This window comes from Coregonus clupeaformis, chromosome 40 (genome assembly GCF_020615455.1).
Source record: "Coregonus clupeaformis isolate EN_2021a chromosome 40, ASM2061545v1, whole genome shotgun sequence".
In the NCBI taxonomy this organism is placed as follows: Eukaryota; Metazoa; Chordata; class Actinopteri; order Salmoniformes; family Salmonidae; genus Coregonus; species Coregonus clupeaformis.
In genome coordinates, this window is record NC_059231.1 from 35984875 (window position 1) to 36007015 (window position 22141).

The following is a 22141-nucleotide window of genomic DNA, read 5'->3' on the forward strand; positions in this document are numbered from 1 at the left end:
TAAACGTTTTCCCAAGCATCTCCATGCGGTCAGACCTTTGATTATTTTGTGCCACCTGTGACCCCCTCCCCATGGGTTACTGCAGCCAGTGTTGCCAGCACTGCCACTACCTGGGTGGGCGTACCCCACCGGAATCCCCACCGGCTAGGTAAAAGGTCGTCAAGGTTCTCATTCTACCTTGAGCTTACATGAAGACAAACAGACATAGTGATTGACAGACATGTGCTTCAAAAGCTGATTTATGCTGGGAGCCCTGTGTTCCCTCTACCATTACTTGAGCAGGTACACCCTAGCCTGATCCCAGAGCTGTTTGTGCTGTATAGCCAACTCCTATGCCTGACAATGACCATAAGAGTTGGCTACACAGCAGAAACAGATCTAGGATCAGGCTAGGGATGATGGTCTAGGGCAGTGGTTCTCAATTGGTTTTGCCTCGGGACCCAAATTTAACCCAATAAAAAATATATACCAAAACGCAATCTGTAAAAACAAAAAAAGGCAAATGTAGCAATTATATGACAAGAGAACAACATTCCAACCTTTTTCAGAGTCAATAATTCCATTTTGCCCATACTTTTGATGAAGAATGTTAATATGCTCACTGGTTTGAGACCACAAAATCAACCAAATTTGCTAAATAGCGCTGCTAATATCTCTATTGAAAATACTGTGATTGAAGAAAAATTATTCAGAGATTAAATTACTTTATAACATTCTACCACATTCTACCAGGATTTAGTCGTTTAAGTTCAGACTGGACTATGTTTTCAATTTAAAAATATATATATAGTCTATGTACTAAGCGACTAACTATTTTTTTTTTTTAACTAACCCACTCCTGGTCTTGGGAAAACACTGCTTAACACTGTAGCAATGGTTAAGCAGTGTGCTGACATGGAATGACTGAGAAAAAAAGATAAATAAAAGAAGCAGACAACAGTAATGCCTTGTAACTCAAGAAATATACTATACAGTGTGAAATGGGTCGTAACTGTTTGCGAATGAATACACCAAACCGGAACATGCAGATACACTATATATACAAAAGTATGTGGACACCCCTTCAAATTAGTGGATTCTGCTATGCCAGGAGAACGTTACCTGCCCCAATGCATAGTACCAACTGTAAAGTTTGGTGGAGGACAAATAATGGTCAGGGGCAGTTTTTCATGGTTCGGGCTAGGCCCCTTAGACCCAGTGAAGGGAAATATTAATGCTACAGCATACAATGACATTCTAGACGATTATGTGCTTCCAACTACCAACTTGTGGCAACAGTTTGGGAGAAGGCCCTTTCTTGATTTAGCATGACAATGCCCCTGTGCACAAAGTGAGGTTCATACAGAAATGGTTTGTCGAGATCAGTGTGGAAGAACTTGACAGGCCTGCACAGAGACCTGACCTCAACCACATCGAACACCTTTGGGATGAATTGGAATGCAGACTGCGAGCCAGGCCTAATCGCCCAACATCAGTGCCCGACCTCACTAATGCTCTTGTGGCTGAATGGAAGCAAGTCCCTGCAGCAATGTTCCAATATCAAGTGGAAAGCCTTCCCAGAAGAGTGGAGGCTGTTATAGCAGCAAAGGGGGGACCAATTCCATATTAATGCCCATGATTTTGGAATAAGATGTTCGACGAACATGTGTCCACATACTTTTGGTCATGTAGTGTATATTGAGCAACTGTTGTTATTGTGTGTTTACCTAGTAGTAGGTCTAGTGGTATCATCTCCTTGACAGCGTCAAAGATGCCCCTCTGTCTGGCCTCCTGTCCATCCAGCTCCCTGGCGCAGGCCTTACAGCAGCCACACGCTGAGCAGCCAGACTCCCCTGAACCACAGCCACAGATACTGAGAGGGAGAGAGAGACGCAGAAAGAGAGACACACACATACATACAGAGAGACAAACATCAAAATAAACACAAACAAACACAGACATCCACAAGACAAACAAAAGCATACAAACACACATACAGAAACAAATATTAGTGCATCTGATCAGCATTTTGACTCAACAATACTGATTTGTAAAGACAGATCACTAAGCACTAGCAAATAGCAAATATACTTAACCATTAACATAGATTAGGGCTGTCCCCGACTAAAAAAAATATTGGTCGATGTAGAGTCGTCTGTTCTTTCGACCAATTGATTGGTCTAAATGTTTAAATGTGTATTTCCCCATGTATTGAATAAAATCAACTATATGTAGGCTACTGAGCTTGTCTGATACTTTAAGCACTGCGATTAAAAATTAAGACAAATTACTGAAGAGGGAGGGAGCCAGAGATCAATATAGCCTAACCAGAAGAACAAAAACCTGTTCATGACCCTCCTGCTGCTGCTGGCCTTCGCAGATTCTGCCATTATGCTCCTGAAGTTGCCGGAAATAGGCTACACCAGCGGTCGGCAACCTTTTCCATTTGGAGCGCCATGTTATCGTACCATTTCTAATGATCTGCGTGTCAGTTATGATTTTCGTGGAACAGTTTAATTTCATTCATAATAAAGTCTTCATATCTCAAAATCAATGCCATGTGGTTAATCAAAATTATATCTAAATAAAAATGATACAAATCTAAAAGTAACTTCTATTGCCATTGCCAATATGTAAAAATAGCCTACATACATAAAGCCAACAAATAAAAACATTGCAGCCCGCAGGTAGAAAATATCCTGCAAAAAATGAATATCCTAGAAATCACATTGGCTACGCATGGCCTGTCTGCAAGGAACTTGAAACATTGCATCAACTATTATATTAACTTGGTCCGAAACCCCTGCTAGCAAACTTGCAACATTGAATAAAATATTCTGGGCCCTCATAGTTTCCCGTGCCAGTGAGCTCCAGACAGACAAACACAGCTGTAGGCTGTAGGATAAGAAGTAATCATGTAGGCCTATTTTATGACGTTTCACCGGATCAGCGCATGACATTTTTTTTTCCCTTTCATGCTGAGTGGTAATCGAAAGGGAGAGAGCTGGAAAGATCTTTCAAATAGGCTACATTGAGGAGCTTTTGTCATTCTCAATCGATGTAAAAACAGACATTGTTTATTTGCTGTTTAAGGCGAATTACGACAATCAGAAATAGTATCAGATTCCCAAATGGGCACACTTATAGGCCTACATTTGCACGCAGGCCAGGTAGACTAGTCCTACTTCTTTGTGCATAATCAGGTGCGTGTCCTTACTCAATATTAACAGGAGTGTTCCAAACAAAAGACAATTAATATATTGACAACTCGTAAATGGAATGAAATAAACCAAAACTTTTTTCTCACAAGTGTAGCATAGGTTGATCGCTCTGCAAACAACGTGTCCACCCCTACAATGAAAATGGTAAGACTAATAATAATACATTTTAATGCATTAACATAAATTACCGTATTCAAACAAACATTGTAGATTAGAAATGATGGAAATTATCTGTAAATGTACTACTTGTGACACTGGTGTGCCATCCCCGCGGCCTCCGCAATGGATTAGTCCACTCAGACAGGCGTGAATCAGATATGTGCCTCGTATATTTTCCACTGCTACACTAAAACAATCTTGGTCGACCAACAGCCTATCAACCAAACAATCGACTAAATGGAGTCAGCCCTAACTTAGACCCAAACATAAATGTATGTTCTCTTAACAAAGATACTGCAACTAGTGAATGGTGTGTGTGTGTGTTCTCATGTATGTATGTGTGTGTGTGTGTGTGTGTGTGTGTGTGTGTGTGTGTGTGTGTGTGTGTGTGTGTGTGTGTGTGTGTGTGTCTCCCTCTTCGTCAAGTTTTCCAAGACTCATTTTTATGGTCGGGGTGAAATCCTATTAGCTTTTGCTAGGATCAGTATGTCGGGACTCGCATAGTTTGAGAGGGTCAAGGATTCCCAGATGATGGCTGTTCCGTTCTCCAGACCCTTGTCCTATGACCTGGCAATGTCATAAATTTTGGTTGTGCATCTTGTAGTATGAGCAGAGTTACAGTGAGGGAAAAAAGTATTTGATCCCCTGCTGATTTTGTACATTTGCCCACTGACAAAGAAATGATCAGTCTATAATTTTAATGGTAGGTTATTTTTGAACAGTGAGAGACAGAATAACAACAACAAAAATCCGGAAAAACGCATGTCAAAAATGTTATAAATTGATTTGCATTTTAATGAGGGAAATAAGTATTTGACCCCTCTGCAAAACATGACTTAGTACTTGGTGGCAAAACCCTTGTTGGCAATCATCTCAGGAGGGATTTTGTCCCACTCCTCTTTGAAGATCTTCTCCAAGTCATTAAGGTTTCGAGGCTGATGTTTGGCAACTCGAACCTTCAGCTCCCTCCACATATTTTCTATGGGATTTTCTATAGGCTTCTTCTTGAGCCACTCCTTCGTTGCCTTGGCCGTGTGTTTTGGGTCATTGTCATGCTGGAATACCCATCCACGACCCATTTTCAATGCCCTGGCTGAGGGAAGGAGGTTCTCACCCAAGATTTGACGGTACATGGCCCCGTCCATCGTCCCTTTGATGTGGTGAAGTTGTCCTGTCCTCTTAGCAGAAAAACACCCCCAAAGCATAATGTTTCCACCTCCATGTTTGACGGTGGGGATGGTGTTCTTAGGGTCATAGGCGCATTCCTCCTCCTCCAAACACGGCGAGTTGAGTTGATGCCAAAGAGCTCTATTTTGGTCTCATCTGACCACAACACTTTCACCCAGTTCTCCTCTGAATCATTCAGATGTTCATTGGCAAACTTCAGACTGGCATGTATATGTGCTTTCTTGAGCAGGGGGACCTTGCGGGCGCTGCAGGATTTCATTCCTTCACGGCGTAGTGTGTTACCAATTGTTTTCTTGGTGACTATGGTCCCAGCTGCCTTGAGATCATTGACAAGATCCTCCCGTGTAGTTCTGGGCTTATTCCTCACCGTTCTCATGATCATTGCAACTCCACGAGGTGAGATCTTGCATGGAGCCCCAGGCCGAGGGAGATTGACAGTTATTTTGTGTTTCTTCCATTTGCGAATAATCGCACCAACTGTTTTCACCTTCTCACCAAGCTGATTGGCGATGGTCTTGTAGCCCATTCCAGCCTTGTGTAGGTCTACAATCTTGTCCCTGACATCCTTGGAGAGCTCTTTGGTCTTGGCCATGGTGGAGAGTTTGGAATCTGATTGATTGATTGCTTCTGTGGACAGGTGTCTTTTATACAGGTAACAAACTGAGATTAGGAGCACTCCCTTTAAGAGTGTGCTCCTAATCTCAGCTCGTTACCTGTATAAAAGACACATGGGAGCCAGAAATCTTTCTGATTGAGAGGGGGTCAAATACTTCTTTCCCTCATTAAAATGCAAATCAATTTATAACATTTTTGACATGCATTTTTCTGGATTTTGTTGTTGTTATTCTGTCTCTCACTGTTCAAGTAAACTTACCATTAAAATTATAGACTGATCATGTCTTTGTCAGTGGGCAAACGTACAAAATCATCAGGGGATCAAATACTTTTTTTCCTCACTGTACCACACGATTGGGAAAGGACTGCTACTGCCAATAGCCAGTGAGCTTTCAGCGTGTGAGACAAAAACAATGATGGCGAAGAGGAAAGCAACAACAGCACACACCATGTGGACCGAGGTGATGCAGGACAGATTGGTGGAGCTGTGGCGAAAACGCAGCTGCCTTTTCAATATTACCTCTGCGTCCTACCATGAGACACCAAAAATATAATTTTATGAAATCATATTATATTATTATTTCATATTAAGTCCATATTCTGCGCCTCTGTCTCTTTATGACATTTCTTCACATAATAATGTGCACACTAATAAAGTAGCTCGCTGTTTGCGTCTGCATTTTTTTTCCTACGACAACCGAGAAACCTGGGGTTGAGGATGGACGGAATGAAAGATATGTGACAATGATATCGGGAAATGTGAGCATGTCCAAGTTGTTAAGATTTTAGAAGTCATGTAGTTTATGCCCAGCATTACCCTCCGGGTACTCTGTCGGGCCGTCCGCTGCTGACACAGCTGGCTCCGTAGCCGGTGCAGTCTCCACACACGGTGCACACCATGCACTGGTCCAGTTTCCACTTGTGCATGCCCGACTGGCACATCATGCTCTTCTCCTCCTTCTCCTCCAGCTCATCCTCCAGGTCCTCTTCCATGGCGGTCGCCATACTCTCCATGCCAAATGCTACAAGGGGTAGAGAAGATATGTTATTATATTTCAAGTGCATTTTTCACACATGGTCACGAGTGGGTGATACATGCAAAATACAGAAAATATACATGCAAAAAAAACAGTTGTTTGGTCTGTGTTTGTGTGTGTATATGGTATAATAAAGTATGTTTGCGTTGGGTGGTAATTTGTGTGCTCATGCGTGCGCGTCTGTGAATGTGTCTGCATGCACCTACTGTATGTGCGTCCGTCATGCATGTTACCTTTCCCCGCCTGGTTCACTGCCCCTGTTTCTCGGCCACACTGGCCCTTGTTGTTGACCCCAAATGTCCAGACCTCTCCACTCTTGGTCAGGACACAGGTGTGGGCCTTCCCCATGGCTACCTGTGTTACAATGTGACCCTTCAGGTCTGAAACCTGGCCTGGAGGGGGCACAAGAGAGAGCAGAAAACATTGCTACTGTATTGCTACTGTAAAAGACCTAGCCTTATCCCGACTGAATCATGCTACGCTCCACTTAACAGAGCAGAATTCAGTCAGAATTTCCAGGCTATGAAATACCATTATCAAACCAACATGGCTTATAAAATGTAATATTTCAGTCTAATATTTTTCATTTCTGAACATTCGTGAACATTTGCACGAATGAACACTACCCAGATGAAGCCTCTCTCTGTCCCACTCAAGTTAATCAGCTGTGAACATTTGCACTAACCAACGCAACCCAAAAGAAACCCGTTCCCCTGTATCTGTCCCACTCACAGGTGCTGTCACTGTAGATGGCGTCCTTGCCAAACATGTAGAGCTCTCCGTCCTTGGTGACAATGCCGCTGCTGCCGTTGTTGCAGGCCGTGTTCACCGCTGTCTTGGTCTCCAGCTTCATCATCTTCTTGGGCTTGTAGGGCTTCGGCTGGCGCCGGCTTTTGGCTGGAGAGTAAACCGTAGAGATAAAACATTAGAGAATAATCTCTATGCAAAAGACAACACTGGTGAAGTGGGAGATAGCAATGTGATAGGTCAAAGTTGGTTGGAGTTTATTCTGAATACAGTGCTTTTCTCGTTGAAGACTGTCTGTCATCCTTACCAAAAGATACATAATGTTGTTGTTTTTTGTGTGTGTGTGAGAGCGTTGTGTGTCTGTTCTCATCCATGTGTGTTCGTCTGTGTAGGTGTCAAATATAATCACATTTTATTTGTCACATGCGCCGAATACAAAGGGTGTAGACATTACCGTGAAATGCTTGCTAACGAGCCCTCCCCAACAACATAAAAATAGTAACACAAGAGGAATAAAATGGAGCTGTATACAGGGAGTTTTATTAACCTTTATTTGAACAGGGTGTCATATTGAGACCAAGACTCTTTTTCATATGAGCCCTGCACAACACAAACACAAAATTACAAAACATGATCATAAAAAATAAAAAATAAAACACAATATTCACTTAGAGCATTCCCCATTAATGTTTTAAATTCCCTAAAGGGCAACAGGCATTCAAGCCTGACCCTCCCTGCAACACATTCCACATCTGTGGAACAGAAAAAACAAAAGCAGCTCTCCCCAAATCAGAAGCCACCCTAGCACTATCCAATCTTGTGCTCTTGTACTGTATTCTAATGTTTTGACCTTGACGAGCAAGATACATTGGAAGTTTCTGCAGGAGCGCTTTGTAAATCACCAACCTACCTTTTGATACAATACAAAATGGTGTTCTATTATTTTCACCAGTAATGAATCCAAGGGCACAATGGAAAACAGCATCTAGAGGTTTAAGTGGAAGCTGCTGCAGCCTATTGAGTACCACTACCAATAGCCCAGGCCTATGGAGCACCAGTACCAGATCAATGTGCAGGGGTCTGAGGTATTTGTGGTAGATATGTACATGAAGGCAGGGTAAAGTGACTAAGCATCAGGATAGATAATAATAAGAGTAAAATAAAAGAACAGAGCATCAGCTTATGACGAGTGTAAAAGTGTGTGTGTATGTGTGAGTATGTGTGTGCGTCTGTATGTGTATTTGTGTTGTGTCGGTATACAGTGCATTCGGAAAGTATTCAGACCCCTTTACTTTTTCAACATTTTGTTAAGTTATAGCCTTATTCTAAAATGGATTAAAAAATATATATACATCTCAGTCTACATACAATACCCCATAAAGACAAAGTGAAAAGAGGTTTATAGAAATGTTCCCAAATTTATACAAAAATAAACAGAAATCCCTTATTTACATAAGTATTCAGACATTTTGCTATGAGACTCGAAATTTAGCTCAGGTGCATCCTGTTTCCATTGATCATCCTTGAAATGCTTCTACAACTTGATTGGAGTCCACCTGTGGTAAATTAAACTGATTGCACATGATTTGGAAAGGCACACACAGGAATTGTCCGTAGAGCTCCGAGACAGGATTGTGTCGAGGCACAGATCTGGGGAAGGGTACCAAAACATATCAGATGCATTGAAGGTACCCAAGAACATAGTGCCTCCATCATTCTTAAATGGAAGAAGTTTGGAATCACCAAGACTCTTCCTAGATCTGTCCGCCTGGCCAAACTGAGCAATCGGGGGAGAAGGGCCTTGGTTAGGGAGGTGACCAAGAACCCGATGGTCACTCTGACAGAGCTCCAGAGTTCCTCTGTGGAGATGGGAGAACCTTCCAGAAGGGCAACCATCTCTGCAGCACTCCACCAATCAGGTCTTTATGGTAGTGGCCAAACGGAAGCCACTCCTCAGTAAAAGGTATATGACAGCCAGCTTGGAGTTTGCCAAAAGGCTCCTAAAGGACTCAGACCATGAGAAACAGGATTCTCTGGTCTGATGAAACCAAAATTGAACTCTTTGGCCTGAATGCCAAGTGTCACATCTGGAGGAAACCTGGCACCATCCCTACAGTGAAGCATGGTGGTGGCAGAATGATGCTGTGGGGATGTTTTTCAGCGGCAGGGACTGGGAGACTAGTCAGGATCGAGAGAAAGATGAACGGAGCAAAGTACAGAGAGATCCTTGATGAAAACCTGCTCCAGAGTGCTCAGGACCTCAGTCTGGGGTGAAGGTTCACCTTCCAACAGGACAACGACCCTAAGCACACAGCCAAGACAACGCAGGAGTGGCTTCGGGACAAGTCTCTGAATGTCCTTGAGTGGCACAGCCAGAGTCCGGACTTGAACCCGATCGAACATCTCTTGAGAGACCTGAAAATAGCTGTGCAGCGACGCTCCCCATCCAACCTGACAGAGCTTGAGAGGATCTGCAGAGAAGAATGGGAGAAACTCCCCTAATACAGGTGTGCCAAGCTTGTAGCATCATACCCAAGAAGACTCAAGGCTGTAATCGCTGCCAAATGTGCTTCAACAAAGTACTGAGTAAAGGGTCTGAATACTTACGTAAATGTGATATTTCAGTTTTATAGTTTTAATAAATGTGCAAACATTTCTAAAAACCTGTTTTTGTTTTGTCATTATGGGTACTGTGTGTAGATTGATGAGGGAAAAAAAAAGAATTTAATCAATTTTAGAATAAGGCTGTAATGTAACAAAATGTGGAAAAGGTCAAGGGGTCTGAATACTTTCTGAATGCACTGTATGTGTGTGTGTGTGTGTGTGTGTGTGTGTGTGTGTGTGTGTGTGTGTGTGTGTGTGTGTGTGTGTGTGTGTGTGTGTGTGTGTGCGTGCGTATGTAGTGTATGTCAATGTGTGTGGGTTCTGTGTGAGAGAGTGAGTATATAGTGCATATATACACTGTGTACAAACATTAAGAACACCTGCTCTTTCCATGACCAGATGAATCCAGGTGAAGGCTATGATCCCTCACTTGTTAAATCCACTTCAATCTGAGTAGATGAAGGGAAGGAGACAGGTTAAAGAAGGATTTTAAAGTCTTGAGACATGGATTGTGTATGTGTGTCATTCAGAGGGTGAATGGGCAAGACAAAAGATGTAAGTGCCTTTGCAATGCTGCTGGGTTTTACCACGCTCAACAGTTTCCCGTGTGTATCAAGAACGGTTCACCACCCAAAGGAATTCCAGCCAACCTGAAACAACTGTGCATTGGAGTCAACATGGGCCAGCATCCTTGTGGAACGCTTTCGACATCTTGTAGAGTCCATGCCCCAACGAATTGAGGCTGTTCTGAGGGCAAAAGCTGGGGGTGCAACTCAATATTAAGAAGGTGTTCTTCATGTTTTGCAGACTCAGTGTATAGTGTTGTGAGTGTGCATCGAGTCAGTGCAAGATAGGGTCATTGCAGATAGTCTGGGTAACCATTTTGTTATGGCTATTTAGCATACTTATGGCTTAGGGATAGAAGCTGTCTCGGAGCCTGTTGGTCCGAGAGCCTATGCTCCGGTACTGTTTGCCGGACGGTAGCAGAGTGAACAGTCTATGACTTGGGTGGCTAGAGTCTTTGACAATTCTTCCGGCCTTCCTCGGACACCACCTGATATAGAGGTCCTGGATGGCAGGGAACTCTGCCCCATTGATGTACTGGGCTTTCCGCACCACGCTCTTTAGTGCTTTGTGGTCGAGGGCGGTGCATTTGCCATACCAAGCGATAATGCAGCCAGTCAAGATGCTCTCGATGGTACAGCTGTAGAACTTTGTGAGGATCCGAGGGCCCATGGCAAATCTTTTCAGCTTCCTGAGGGGGAAGAGGTGCTGTAGTGCCCTCTTCACAACTGTGCGGGGGTGTGTGGACCATGTTAAGTTCTTAGTGTTGTGGACACAAAGGAACTTGAAGGGCTCGACCCGCTCCACTACAGCGATATGGATGGGGGCATGCTCTCCCCTCTTTCTTCTGCAGTCCATGATCAGCTCCTTGGTCTTACTGACGTTGAGGGAGAGGTTGTTGTCCTGGCACCACACTGCTAAGTCTCCGACCTCCTCCCTGTAGGCTGTCTCATCGCCATCGGTGATCAGGCCAACCAACGTTGTGTTGTCAGCAAACTTGATGATGGTGTTGGAGTCGTGCGTGGCCATGCAGTCGTGGGTGAAGAGGGAGTACAGGAGGGGACTAAGCACACACCCCTGAGGGGCCCCCGTGTTGAGGGTCAACGTGGAGGAGGTGTTGTTGCGTACTCTAGCCACCTGGGGATAGCCTGTCAGGAAGCCCAGGATCTAGTTGCAGAGGGAGGTGTTCAGTCCCGGGGTCCCCAACTTGGTGATGCACTTGGAGGGAACTATGGTGTTGAACACTGAGCTTTAGTCTGTAAATAGCATTCTCACATTGTTATTTCCCCTGTTGTCCAGATGGGAGAGGGCAGTGTGAAGTGCAATTTGTGGATCTGTTGGGGCGGTATGTAAATTGGAGTGCATCCAGGCTGTTTGGGATGATGGTGTTGATGTGTGTCATGACCAGCCTTTCAGGGTGACAGTCATTTAGGCAAGTTAACTTAGAGTTCTTGGGAACAGGGACAATGGTGGTCAGCTTGAAACATGTTGGGATTACAGACTGGAACAAGGAGAGATTGCACTCACCAGCTGGTCTTCCCATGCTTTGAGAACGTGCCCTGGTATTCCGTCTGGCCCGGCGGCCTTGCGAGTGTTAACCTGTTTAAAAGTTTTACTCACATTGGCCACGGAGAGCGAGATCAGACAGTTATTTGAACAGGGGCTTTCACGCAAGACTCATTGTTTTATGGCCGCTTTGAGGAATACAAGGCATTTAGCTTGTTTGGGAGTTCTGCATCAGTGGGCATCTCACGACTTGGTTTTCCTTTGTAATCCGATAGTCTGCAAGCCCTGCATCAGAGCCGGTGTAATAGGATTCCACCCTCCTCCAATATTGTCCTTTTGCATGTTTGTTGTCTCGGAGGTCGTAGTGGGCTTTCTTGCATGTGTCCATGTCCGTGTCCTGTTCCTTGTAAGTGGTAGCTCTAGCCTTTGGCCCAGCGCAGATATTGCCTGTAATCCATGGTTTTTGGTTTGGATACGTTCGTATAGTCACTGTGGGGACGACGTTGTCTATGCACTTATTAATGAAGCCTGTGAGTGAATTGGTAAACTCCTGAATGCTATTGGGTGAATTCCAGAACATATCCCAGTCTGTACTAGCAAAATAGTATTGTAGCCTCGCGTCTGCTACATCAGACCACTTTATTGAGCGCATCACTGGTACTTCCTGTTTGAGCTTTTATATGTGAACAGGAAACAGGAGAATAAAGTCATGACATATTTGCCGAAGGGAGGACCTTGTATGCATTTCTGTGGGTAGAATAAAAGTGGTCTAGAGTTTTAGCACCACTAGTGGTGCAGGAGACGTGTTGGTAAAAGTGAAAGGTTACTAACTGTCGATCTGATGTCCAGAAGTGCTTGGCTGTCATATGTGATAATAGTATGAACTTTCTGTACAAAAAGAGTAAAGATTAACACAAAAAAAGTAACTAAATAGCAATGTCCTTCAGCGCCATCTTGGACCACATCCATGCGTATTCTCGTCTGTGTAGGTGTGTGTTCTCGTCCATACTTACTGGACTCTCCGTCCTCTCCCTTGCTGGCAGAGCCGGTGAAGAACACGCTGCCATCCTCGGCCACCAGCAGGGCATGCGAGCCGTCATGGCCCACCGAGAACTGGACGATCTTAGGGGACTTGGTGACAGGCAGCTCCACCCATTTACCTGCCGACGGACCACCTTGCTTGATGCCGAGGCTCTGGTACTTCCCTGTGTAGTAGATCTGAGGAGGGAGAGGGGCAGGGAGGGAGATAAACTAACTTTTTCGGTTGAAAAACTCTAACTTTACCATTGTCACACACCGGACACTTCGGCTGCAAAGGAGTGTTCTGATATCACAACATCAGTCAAGGACAAAAGCTAACTGGCTCAAGTTGGCTAGCTTACTACTACCTCCAGACACAAATGAGAGAACACCTCACTGACCATGAATGTACGAACACATCCCACGTGCGAAGACACACACAAGAAACACCCACATCAAAGCACGCCTCCAAGAATCAAATTTCGTCTTTTCAGTTTCATTAATGACGAGGAGGAAAACTGAGGCGAAATCAGCCAATACAGACCCTCTTTAATAAATTGGGCCAAATCACCTTAACACTCGTGGGAATTGGCCTATATGGATAGGGCTAAATTGAAATGTTTCTTACAGAAGAAATATGAAAAGCATATGCACAACCATTGTAGCAATTGAAAGGGAAATATTTGGAGATAATGGGAAAATTATAAGACCAAAGTTGAAGACATAACAGTTCACCTGACACACGACTGAATCCAAACTGTTGATTTTATGTGCATTTTACATTTACTGTACTTTTTGTGTATTTGTTGATAAAGAAACCAGAAAATACTCTGGATACATTCAGTAACAAGACTATTTCTGGAAAATCAATTTTAATGCACTTTTATGACTCAAAGAAGAGTCTTCAACTATAAGGTACTTTTTTGAGCTCTACTAGATGTGCCGCTGAGGACTTAGAGCAAGCACACATCAATTTTGGTAACACTTTACTTGATACCCAGCGTCATAACACATTATGACATGGTCATAACCATGTCATAATATGTCATAACAGCTAACATAACCTGTCATAATATGGTCATAACACTGTCATGACATACAGCACCAGTCAAAAGTTTGGACACACCTACTCATTCAAGGGTTTTTCTTTATTTTTTACAATGTTTTACATTGTAGAATAATAGTGAAGACATCAAAACTATGAAATAACACATACAGTGGGGAAAAAAAGTATTTAGTCAGCCACCAATTGTGCAAGTTCTCCCACTTAAAAAGATGAGAGAGGCCTGTAATTTTCATCATAGGTACACGTCAACTATGACAGACAAAATGAGAAAAAAAAATCCAGAAAATCACATTGTAGGATTTTTAATGAATTTATTGGCATATGATGGTGGAAAATAAGTATTTGGTCAATAACAAAAGTTTCTCAATACTTTGTTATATACCCTTTGTTGGCAATGACACAGGTCAAACGTTTTCTGTAAGTCTTCACAAGGTTTTCACACACTGTTGCTGGTATTTTGGCCCATTCCTCCATGCAGATCTCCTCTAGAGCAGTGATGTTTTGGGGCTGTCGCTGGGCAACACAGACTTTCAACTCCCCTCCAAAGATTTTCTATGGGGTTGAGATCTGGAGACTGGCTAGGCCACTCCAGGACCTTGAAATGCTTCTTACGAAGCCACTCCTTCGTTGCCCGGGCGGTGTGTTTGGGATCATTGTCATGCTGAAAGACCCAGCCACGTTTCATCTTCAATGCCCTTGCTGATGGAAGGAGGGTTTCACTCAAAATCTCACGATACATGGCCCCATTCATTCTTTCCTTTACACGGATCTGTCGTCCTGGTCCCTTTGCAGAAAAACAGCCCCAAAGCATGATGTTTCCAACCCCATGCTTCACAGTAGGTATGGTGTTCTTTGGATGCAACTCAGCATTCTTTGTCCTCCAAACATGACGAGTTGAGTTTTTACCAAAAAGTTATATTTTGGTTTCATCTGACCATATGACATTCTCCCAATCCTCTTCTGGATCATCCAAATGCACTTCAGACGGGCCTGGACATGTACTGGCTTAAGCAGGGGGACACGTCTCGCACTGCAGGATTTGAGTCCCTGGCGGCGTAGTGTGTTACTGATGGTTGGCTTTGTTACTCTGGTCCCAGCTCTCTGCAGGTCATTCACTAGGTCCCCCCGTGTGGTTCTGGGATTTTTGCTCACTGTTCTTGTGATCATTTTGACCCCACGGGGTGAGATCTTGCGTGGAGCCCCAGATCGAGGGAGATTATCAGTGGTCTTGTATGTCTTCCATTTCCTAATAATTGCTCCCACAGTTGATTTCTTCAAACCAAGCTGCTTACCTATTGCAGATTCAGTCTTCCCAGCCTGGTGCAGGTCTACAATTTTGTTTTTGGTGTCCTTTGACAGCTCTTTGGTCTTGGACATTGTGAAGTTTGGAGTGTGACTGTTTGAGGTTGTGGACAGGTGTCTTTTATACTGATAACAAGTTCAAACAGGTGCCATTAATACAGGTAACGAGTGGAGGACAGAGGAGCCTCTTAAAGAAGAAGTTACAGGTCTGTGAGAGCCAGAAATCTTGCTTGTTTGTAGGTGACCAAATACTTATTTTCCACCATAATTTGCAAATAAATTCATAAAAAATCCTACAATGGGATTTTCTGGATTTTTTTTTCTCAATTTGTCTGTCATAGTTGACGTGTACCTATGATGAAAATTACAGGCCTCTCTCATCTTTTTAAGTGGGAGAACTTGCACAATTGGTGGCTGACTAAATACTTTTTTTCCCCACTGTATGGAACCATGTAGTAACCAAAAAAGTGTTAAACAAAACAAAATATATGTTATATTTGAGATTCTTCAAATAGCCACCCTTTGCCTTGATGACAGCTTTGCACACTCTTTGCATTCTCTCAAACAGCTTCACCATGTGTGTATAGTTTGTATGTTATTGTGTGTTTGTATGCATGTGTCTATGTTTGTGTTGCTTCACAGTCCCCACTGTTCCATAAGGTATATTTTTAATCTGTTTTTTTATTTTATTTCATCTAATTTTACTGCTGGCATGAGTTACTTGATGTGGAACAGAGTTCCATGTAGTCATGGCTCTATGTAGTACTGTGCGCCTCCCATAGTCTGTTCTTGACTTGGGGACTGTGAAGAGACCTCTGGAGGCATGTCTTGAGGGGGATGCATGGGTGTCCGAGCTGTGTGCCAGTAGTTCAAACAGACAGCTCGGTGCATTCAACATGTCAATACCTCTCACAAATACAAGTAGCGATGAAGTCAATCTCTCCTCCACTTGAGCCAGGAGAGATTTACATGCATAGTATTAATGTTAGCTCTCTGTGTACATCTAAGGGCCAGCCAATTGTTCTGTTCTGAGCCAATTGCAATTCTCCTAAGTCCCTCTTTGTGGCACCTGACCACACGACTGAACAGTAGTCCAGGTGCGACAAAACTAGGAACTGTAGGACCTGCCTTGTTGATAGTGCTGGTAAGAATGCAGAGCAGCACTTTATTATAGACATACTATCCTAGCTACTGTTGTATCAATATGTTTTGACCATGACAATTTACAATCCAGGGTTACTCCAAGCAATTTAGTCTCCTCAACATGTTCAATTTCCACATTATTCATTACAAGATTTAGTTGAGGTTTAGGGTTTAGTAAATGATTTGTCCCAAATACAATACTTTTAGTTTTTGAAATATTTAAGACTAACTTATTCCTTGCCACCCATTTTGAAACTAACTGCAGCTCTTTGTTAAGTGTTGCTGTCATTTCAGTCGCTGTGGTAGCTGACGTGTATAGTGTTGAGTCATCCGCTTAAATAGACACACTGGCATTACTCAAAGCATGTCGTTAGTAAAGATTGAAAAAGGTAAGGGGCCTAGACAGCTGCCCTGGGGAATTCCTAATTCTACCTGGATTTTGTTGTAGAGGCTTCCATTAAAGAACACCCTCTGTGTTCTGTTAGACAGGTAACTTTTTATCCACAACTTAGCAGGGGGTGTAAAGCCATAACACATTTGTTTTTCCAGCAACAGACTATGATCGATAATGTCAAATGACGCACTGAAGTCTAACAAAACAGCCCTCACAATCTTTTTATCATAAATTTCTCTCAGCCAATCATCAGTCATTTGTGTCAGTGTCGTGCTTGTTGAATGTCCTTCCCTATAAGTGTGCCTAAAGTCTGTTGTCAATTTGTTTACTGTAAAATAGCATTGTATCTGGTCAAACATCATTTTTTCCAAAAGTTTACTAAAGGTTGGTAACAGGCTGATTGGTTGGCTATTTGAGCCAGTTAAGGGGGCTTTACTATTCTTAGGTAGGGGAATAACTTTTCCTTCTCTCCAGGCCTGAGGGTGCACACTTTCTAGTAGGCTTAAATTGAAGATATGGCAAATAGGAGTGGCAATATCGTCCGCTATTATCCTCAGTAATTTTCCATCCAAGTTGTCAGACCCCGGTGGTTTGTCATTGTTGATTGACAATAATCATTTTTTGAGCGGGTACTCAAGTTCAGAATGGCTTTCAGTCAAAACCCATACAGTGATGTGAAGTGCAGAGCCAGAGCTCTGACGTCATGTATAGCATTTTACTGTACAGCCATTTGCGCTTATTAGTGCCCAAATCTGCCATTTTTAACCCATATACGGGTACAAATCAAAGGAGATGATCGTGGACTTCAGGAAACAGCAGAGGGTGCACCCCTCTATCCACATCGACGGGACCGCAGTGGAGAAGGTGAAAAGCATCAAGTGCCTTGGCGTACACATCACTGACAAACTGAAATGGTCCACCCATGCAGACAGTGAGGTGAAGAAGGCGTGTAGTGTATTAAGATTATGACTTTGTTAATGTTTTTTAAGTGGAACTGAAAGGATGTTTATTTAGTGTCAGAGGGAAGGTTTTAGTGTGACGCCACATACAACAGACAGGAAGTGTGTGTTGTAGACAGGGGATTGGACAGTAGAGGGAGCCACCCATATCTTGGGAAGATTATATATACTGGGTAAAAGCGAAGAAGAGGTTAGAACAGACATTATCTTTGGACACTGTTCTCCAGCCCGGCAGGGTCTGTAAACTTATGCTGAAATCTTGTGATATAAATAAAACGTATAATCAAAGTACAGCCTAAGCGGACTCTTTGTTTGACAGCAATAATTACCAGCATTGACGCGATACTACAAATGGAGGCTCCGCTGAGATCGGTCTGCATCTTCCCTTTGTTCCATTCGTGAGTCGCGAGGTGACTCCCGCTCAAGCTATAAGGTGAGATTCCTCACAAATTTGGGGCGTTAGTTGGTTCGCTGGCTTATGAGTGTGCATTGGAAGGATGTACCGTGTAAATTACTTGGGTTTGTGCTGATGTGTTTTTGTTGCTGTCGACTAAGGGTTTGTAATAATTATTTAAAATTTTGGTTGCATTGGTGAACGGCGCAAAAGGAGAAGGAATAGGCTTGAATAGGGAATAAGGCATACAAGGCAGATATACAAGGCAGATATACGTATACAATTAGGGCATTGTGGATCTGGAAAGACCTCGGAAACGAGGCCATCATAGGATGGGCCGGAAATCCTCTAACGCATTAGGTGTATTAGGTCGGTTCTGGGAACTGGAGACTGGAATATACATTCTGTTGCATGTTACCGCTCAGCTGGTGTTTGACGAAGCATTTGTCTGATGTGACCTCTCATAAGAATATCCATAACTCACGGCAGCATAAAGTTAGTTACAAAGGAAAAATAATAATTTAGGCGCAATGCAGGTTACATTGTTAAGTGCCACATGGTACATACAGGCTAATGCTAAATGCTAATGCTACATGCTGCATGCTAACATGTGACCTTAGAGGGCCATTGCGATGGAATAAAGGCTCTTAAATTATGTTTGTGTGTGTAGAATTCAGGTTCTATGCTTTGTGAGCTCTGTTAAATGTTGTTTGACTATGAGGGGAAAACGGAGTTACAGCAGGACTGTTAACTGTCTGTTTGGGTTGGGGAGAGAACTGAGAATCTCCCTTCCATGGTGAAATCGTATTTTCGAATGTATTGCGCATGCGTTTGATTTTACTACATTAGATTACGACACGTGTGATTTTACGGCACGAGATTATGACACGTTTGATTTTACGGCACTACACTACAACACGTGGGATTTTACTAAACTACAACACGGGATTTTACGACACTAGAGTGACTTAGGGGTAAATCGGTCATTCCTCTGTTACACTGGGGTGCAAGGGGGGGAGACAGAGACACAGACGAAGGAACAAAGAGAAGAGATTTGAACACGAATGGAATCTTCTAGTTGTTACATCGGCTGTTGGTTAAAGATGAAACTGTTTTTGTGACCTATTGAATTGATAAATGAGAGAGATATGTTGACGGATTAAAAATAAAAGTAATTAAATAAGTAAATAAAGTAAAAATGTTAGAGCTATTTATGCGATTCCTGAGTTAATTCTTAGAGCGAATGTGAACGGAGGAATATTGAATGGTTGAAGTGACTCGGTGACTGCATAGACTGCTAAATTCTTTTTCTGTTTCTCTGTTCTTTTGTCATATGAGAGGCGATGGGACGAGAGAGAGAGAAAGAGAGGAGGTGCTGACGTGTACATCACGTGACAAGAGGTAACGCGACAGAGGATCAAGTCAAAAGGTTTTGGTGCTGTTCTGTTTACAGAAAAATCTTCCCCTACAGGATGTTTGATGTTATGACAATTTCACAGAGACTTGGCAAAATACTGATTCATTAAAAATTGCATTTTGGGTTTCTGTGCATGAGTGGGTTTGATTACAGTTGTGTTGGGAATTGAGTACTGACATTATTCTGTAAAGTTAAGATAATTGGGTGCTTATAAAGCAAGGGGGTTTATGGGTATTGTAGTGTTGTAGGATTAGAAGTCTTTATTTTTTGGATTGCTCTGAAGTTGACTACTTGCATTTACTTTCCTGATGGGATGTGGTAAAATAGCCACTAATTGATAAATTAGTAAAATAGGATATAGAAATAAACAAATATTTTTGAATAGTCATAATTTTTTATTTATTTTTTCAATGATTTTTTTATTTTATTTTTCAATGTTTGCATGATTTTTTTTAATGAATTTTTTTGAATATTCATATTTTTATTGATTGATTTGGGAGGGGAAAAAATATATATATTAATAATTAAATATATATATATATATATATATATTAATAATTAAAGGGAGGAAGCCATAGGCTATATAGTATAAAATAATTCACAATAAAGGAATATAAAAGGGTTGTTACAATGGGGAAAAACGACATCAAGGCTATGAAGGTAATTACACCTGTTGATATAGTACAAAATAGTAATCCTTTAACTAAAGTATTGCTAGGTTATCCGGCAAATGAAACAAAAGTTGGCCTGACATTGAACAAACCATAGCTAGTAGAGGGAATCTTAACCCTGACGTCATCAACATAATGAAAGTGCTTCTGTCAATTCATAAAGCAGATCAAAAGAAAGGGAAAAAGGGAACAACGTAAAGAAAAGAGACAGAGAGCTGGGTGTTCTTAAGTTGTCCTTCATTCTCAAACAAAAACTGATAAAAGATTCCAGCGATAAGATAAACAAAGGTATAGAGAAAATTGTGAAACAAGGAAAGGCGACAGAAAAACTAATGGCAGAAGTTAGTACACCTTTCTCACATACGGATTCAGCAAAAAGACCCCCACCTTATGAGAAGGAAGTAGAGCTTAGGGATGTTTATCCTCAGCTTCCAGTGATCATCCAGGAGGGTGATTATTGCATCAGAGATGAAGATGAACGAATAATAGATAGAGGACAAGCAGAAATGACAATAAAAATGAATCCAAAACTCCAGAAGTAAGAAAAAACCGAGATGTCTGGAAACTAAGAGAAGAATGAGGTTCGGAAAGATGAAGATAAAGATGAAGATACAGAAGAGAAGAAAAACTGCTGAGAAAAGAATCCCAAGAATTGGAGGAGAAGAATACATTGAGGCCAAGGAAAAAGGCCACTAGTAAGAAGATGATGGAAGATGATATTTCGAGGACAGAACTTAGAATATAAGCTGTTGAAGAATCCTGATATGTCAACAACAAGAAAGAACAGGACGAAGAAACTCTCAGAAAACTCAATCAAATACAACTGGTGGAGAAGGAGAAGAGAAGCTTTGGTTATGAAGAATCAGGGTGAACCAAATCAACAATCACTGCCATAGCTTCAACTGAACAAGGTCAAATGCAATTGTATCAGCCACCAATGGCGGTACCAGTTGTTCCATATCCACAGCCAGTTTCTGGACAGACACAGAATTGGAGAGGAAGAGGACGAGAAGGCTTAGAAAGAGGAGGAAGGTTTCAGCTACACTTCCAGCAATTTTCAGAAGAGTGTTATAATTGTGGACAGGTTGGTTACTTTACCTGTGAGTGCAATGCGCCAGGAGGAAACAACAGAGGAAATTTCTGAGGAAGATAAAGGAGCAAGTGAAGATCACCTGTTCTCTAGGTGAACCCTTAAAGGTGCAAGGATTCTAGAGTGCCTAGAAGATCCGAAGGGGGGTGTCAGATGATAGCACCGATTAGGGAGAAGAAGAAAAGTATCTAACAATTGAAGTGAAAACAAAGGAATATGAGAAGTGATGGTGAATAGAGGAAATGCTTTTATCTGTGTTGAGCCTAAAGAGGTTAAACATCTCACTATGTAAAATTAACTAATTAGGATAGGATTTGAGGGAGTAAAACAGCTAATTACTCTTAAGGAACCAATTGAGCTCTGCTATAAAAATCAAAGAGAAATTAAAATAGACATACTAATATTAGAATATATACCTATTGCATTGTTGGGAAGAGATGCATTGTGTAAATTGAACTGTACAATAAGATGTACACTAGACGGCTGTCTGGTAGAATATTTTAAAAAGTAGGGTTTTTGGAATCATATTTGCTTAAAAAGATAATATCACAGGAAGGATGATAATCTATTAGACTGCCTATTAGACAATCTGTCTGAAAAATAAAGTTAAAAGGGGTGACTGTTATTCTTGGTTACATTCCTACACCAAGGGATTTCAAACTAGGCTAAAGGATGTTTAGTCGTTTGCCAAGTCTGTGTGTAAAGAAGTCAGAAGCAGGTGGGGACTTCCCAATCACATATTCTAAAAATTGGTGGTAAAGAGATTTTGTGAATAAATCAGTGGAAAAGGTTTTTAAAGGTTAGGAGAAAAGATTAGATTTAAAAAGTTATGAGAACTAGGGTTGAAGGAGCTCTAGGACAGTAAGCTAAGTTTCAAAGTTAGTAGTAAGAGAGAGAGAACAGTGGTGAAGGACATTTTAGAGTTTAGTGGGAAGATAGATATGGTAGGAGTTTAGATCTGTTAGGAGCAGATGCATTGAGAAAGTATGCGTTGCTGAATGATAAGAGAAGATTGAGGGTGATTGGGTATCTATATTTACAATTCCCAGCAGGAAGATCAAGGTG

At 42.1% G+C, this 22141-nt stretch overlaps 1 protein-coding gene across 2 annotated transcripts in view; it reads right to left on the reverse strand.

Moving 5' to 3' along the window:
- LOC121554853 (E3 ubiquitin-protein ligase MYCBP2-like) overlaps positions 1-22141 on the reverse strand; it is a 323061-nt gene that overhangs the window by 198194 nt on the left and 102726 nt on the right. For both annotated transcript variants that reach the window (XM_045212139.1, XM_045212140.1), the window contains exons 12-16: positions 12634-12838; positions 6932-7096; positions 6433-6591; positions 5980-6184; positions 1707-1852 (exon numbers count right to left, since the gene is read on the reverse strand). In XM_045212139.1, coding sequence (XP_045068074.1) covers positions 1707-1852; positions 5980-6184; positions 6433-6591; positions 6932-7096; positions 12634-12838 — 880 coding nt within the window. The remainder of the gene's footprint in view (positions 1-1706; positions 1853-5979; positions 6185-6432; positions 6592-6931; positions 7097-12633; positions 12839-22141) is intronic.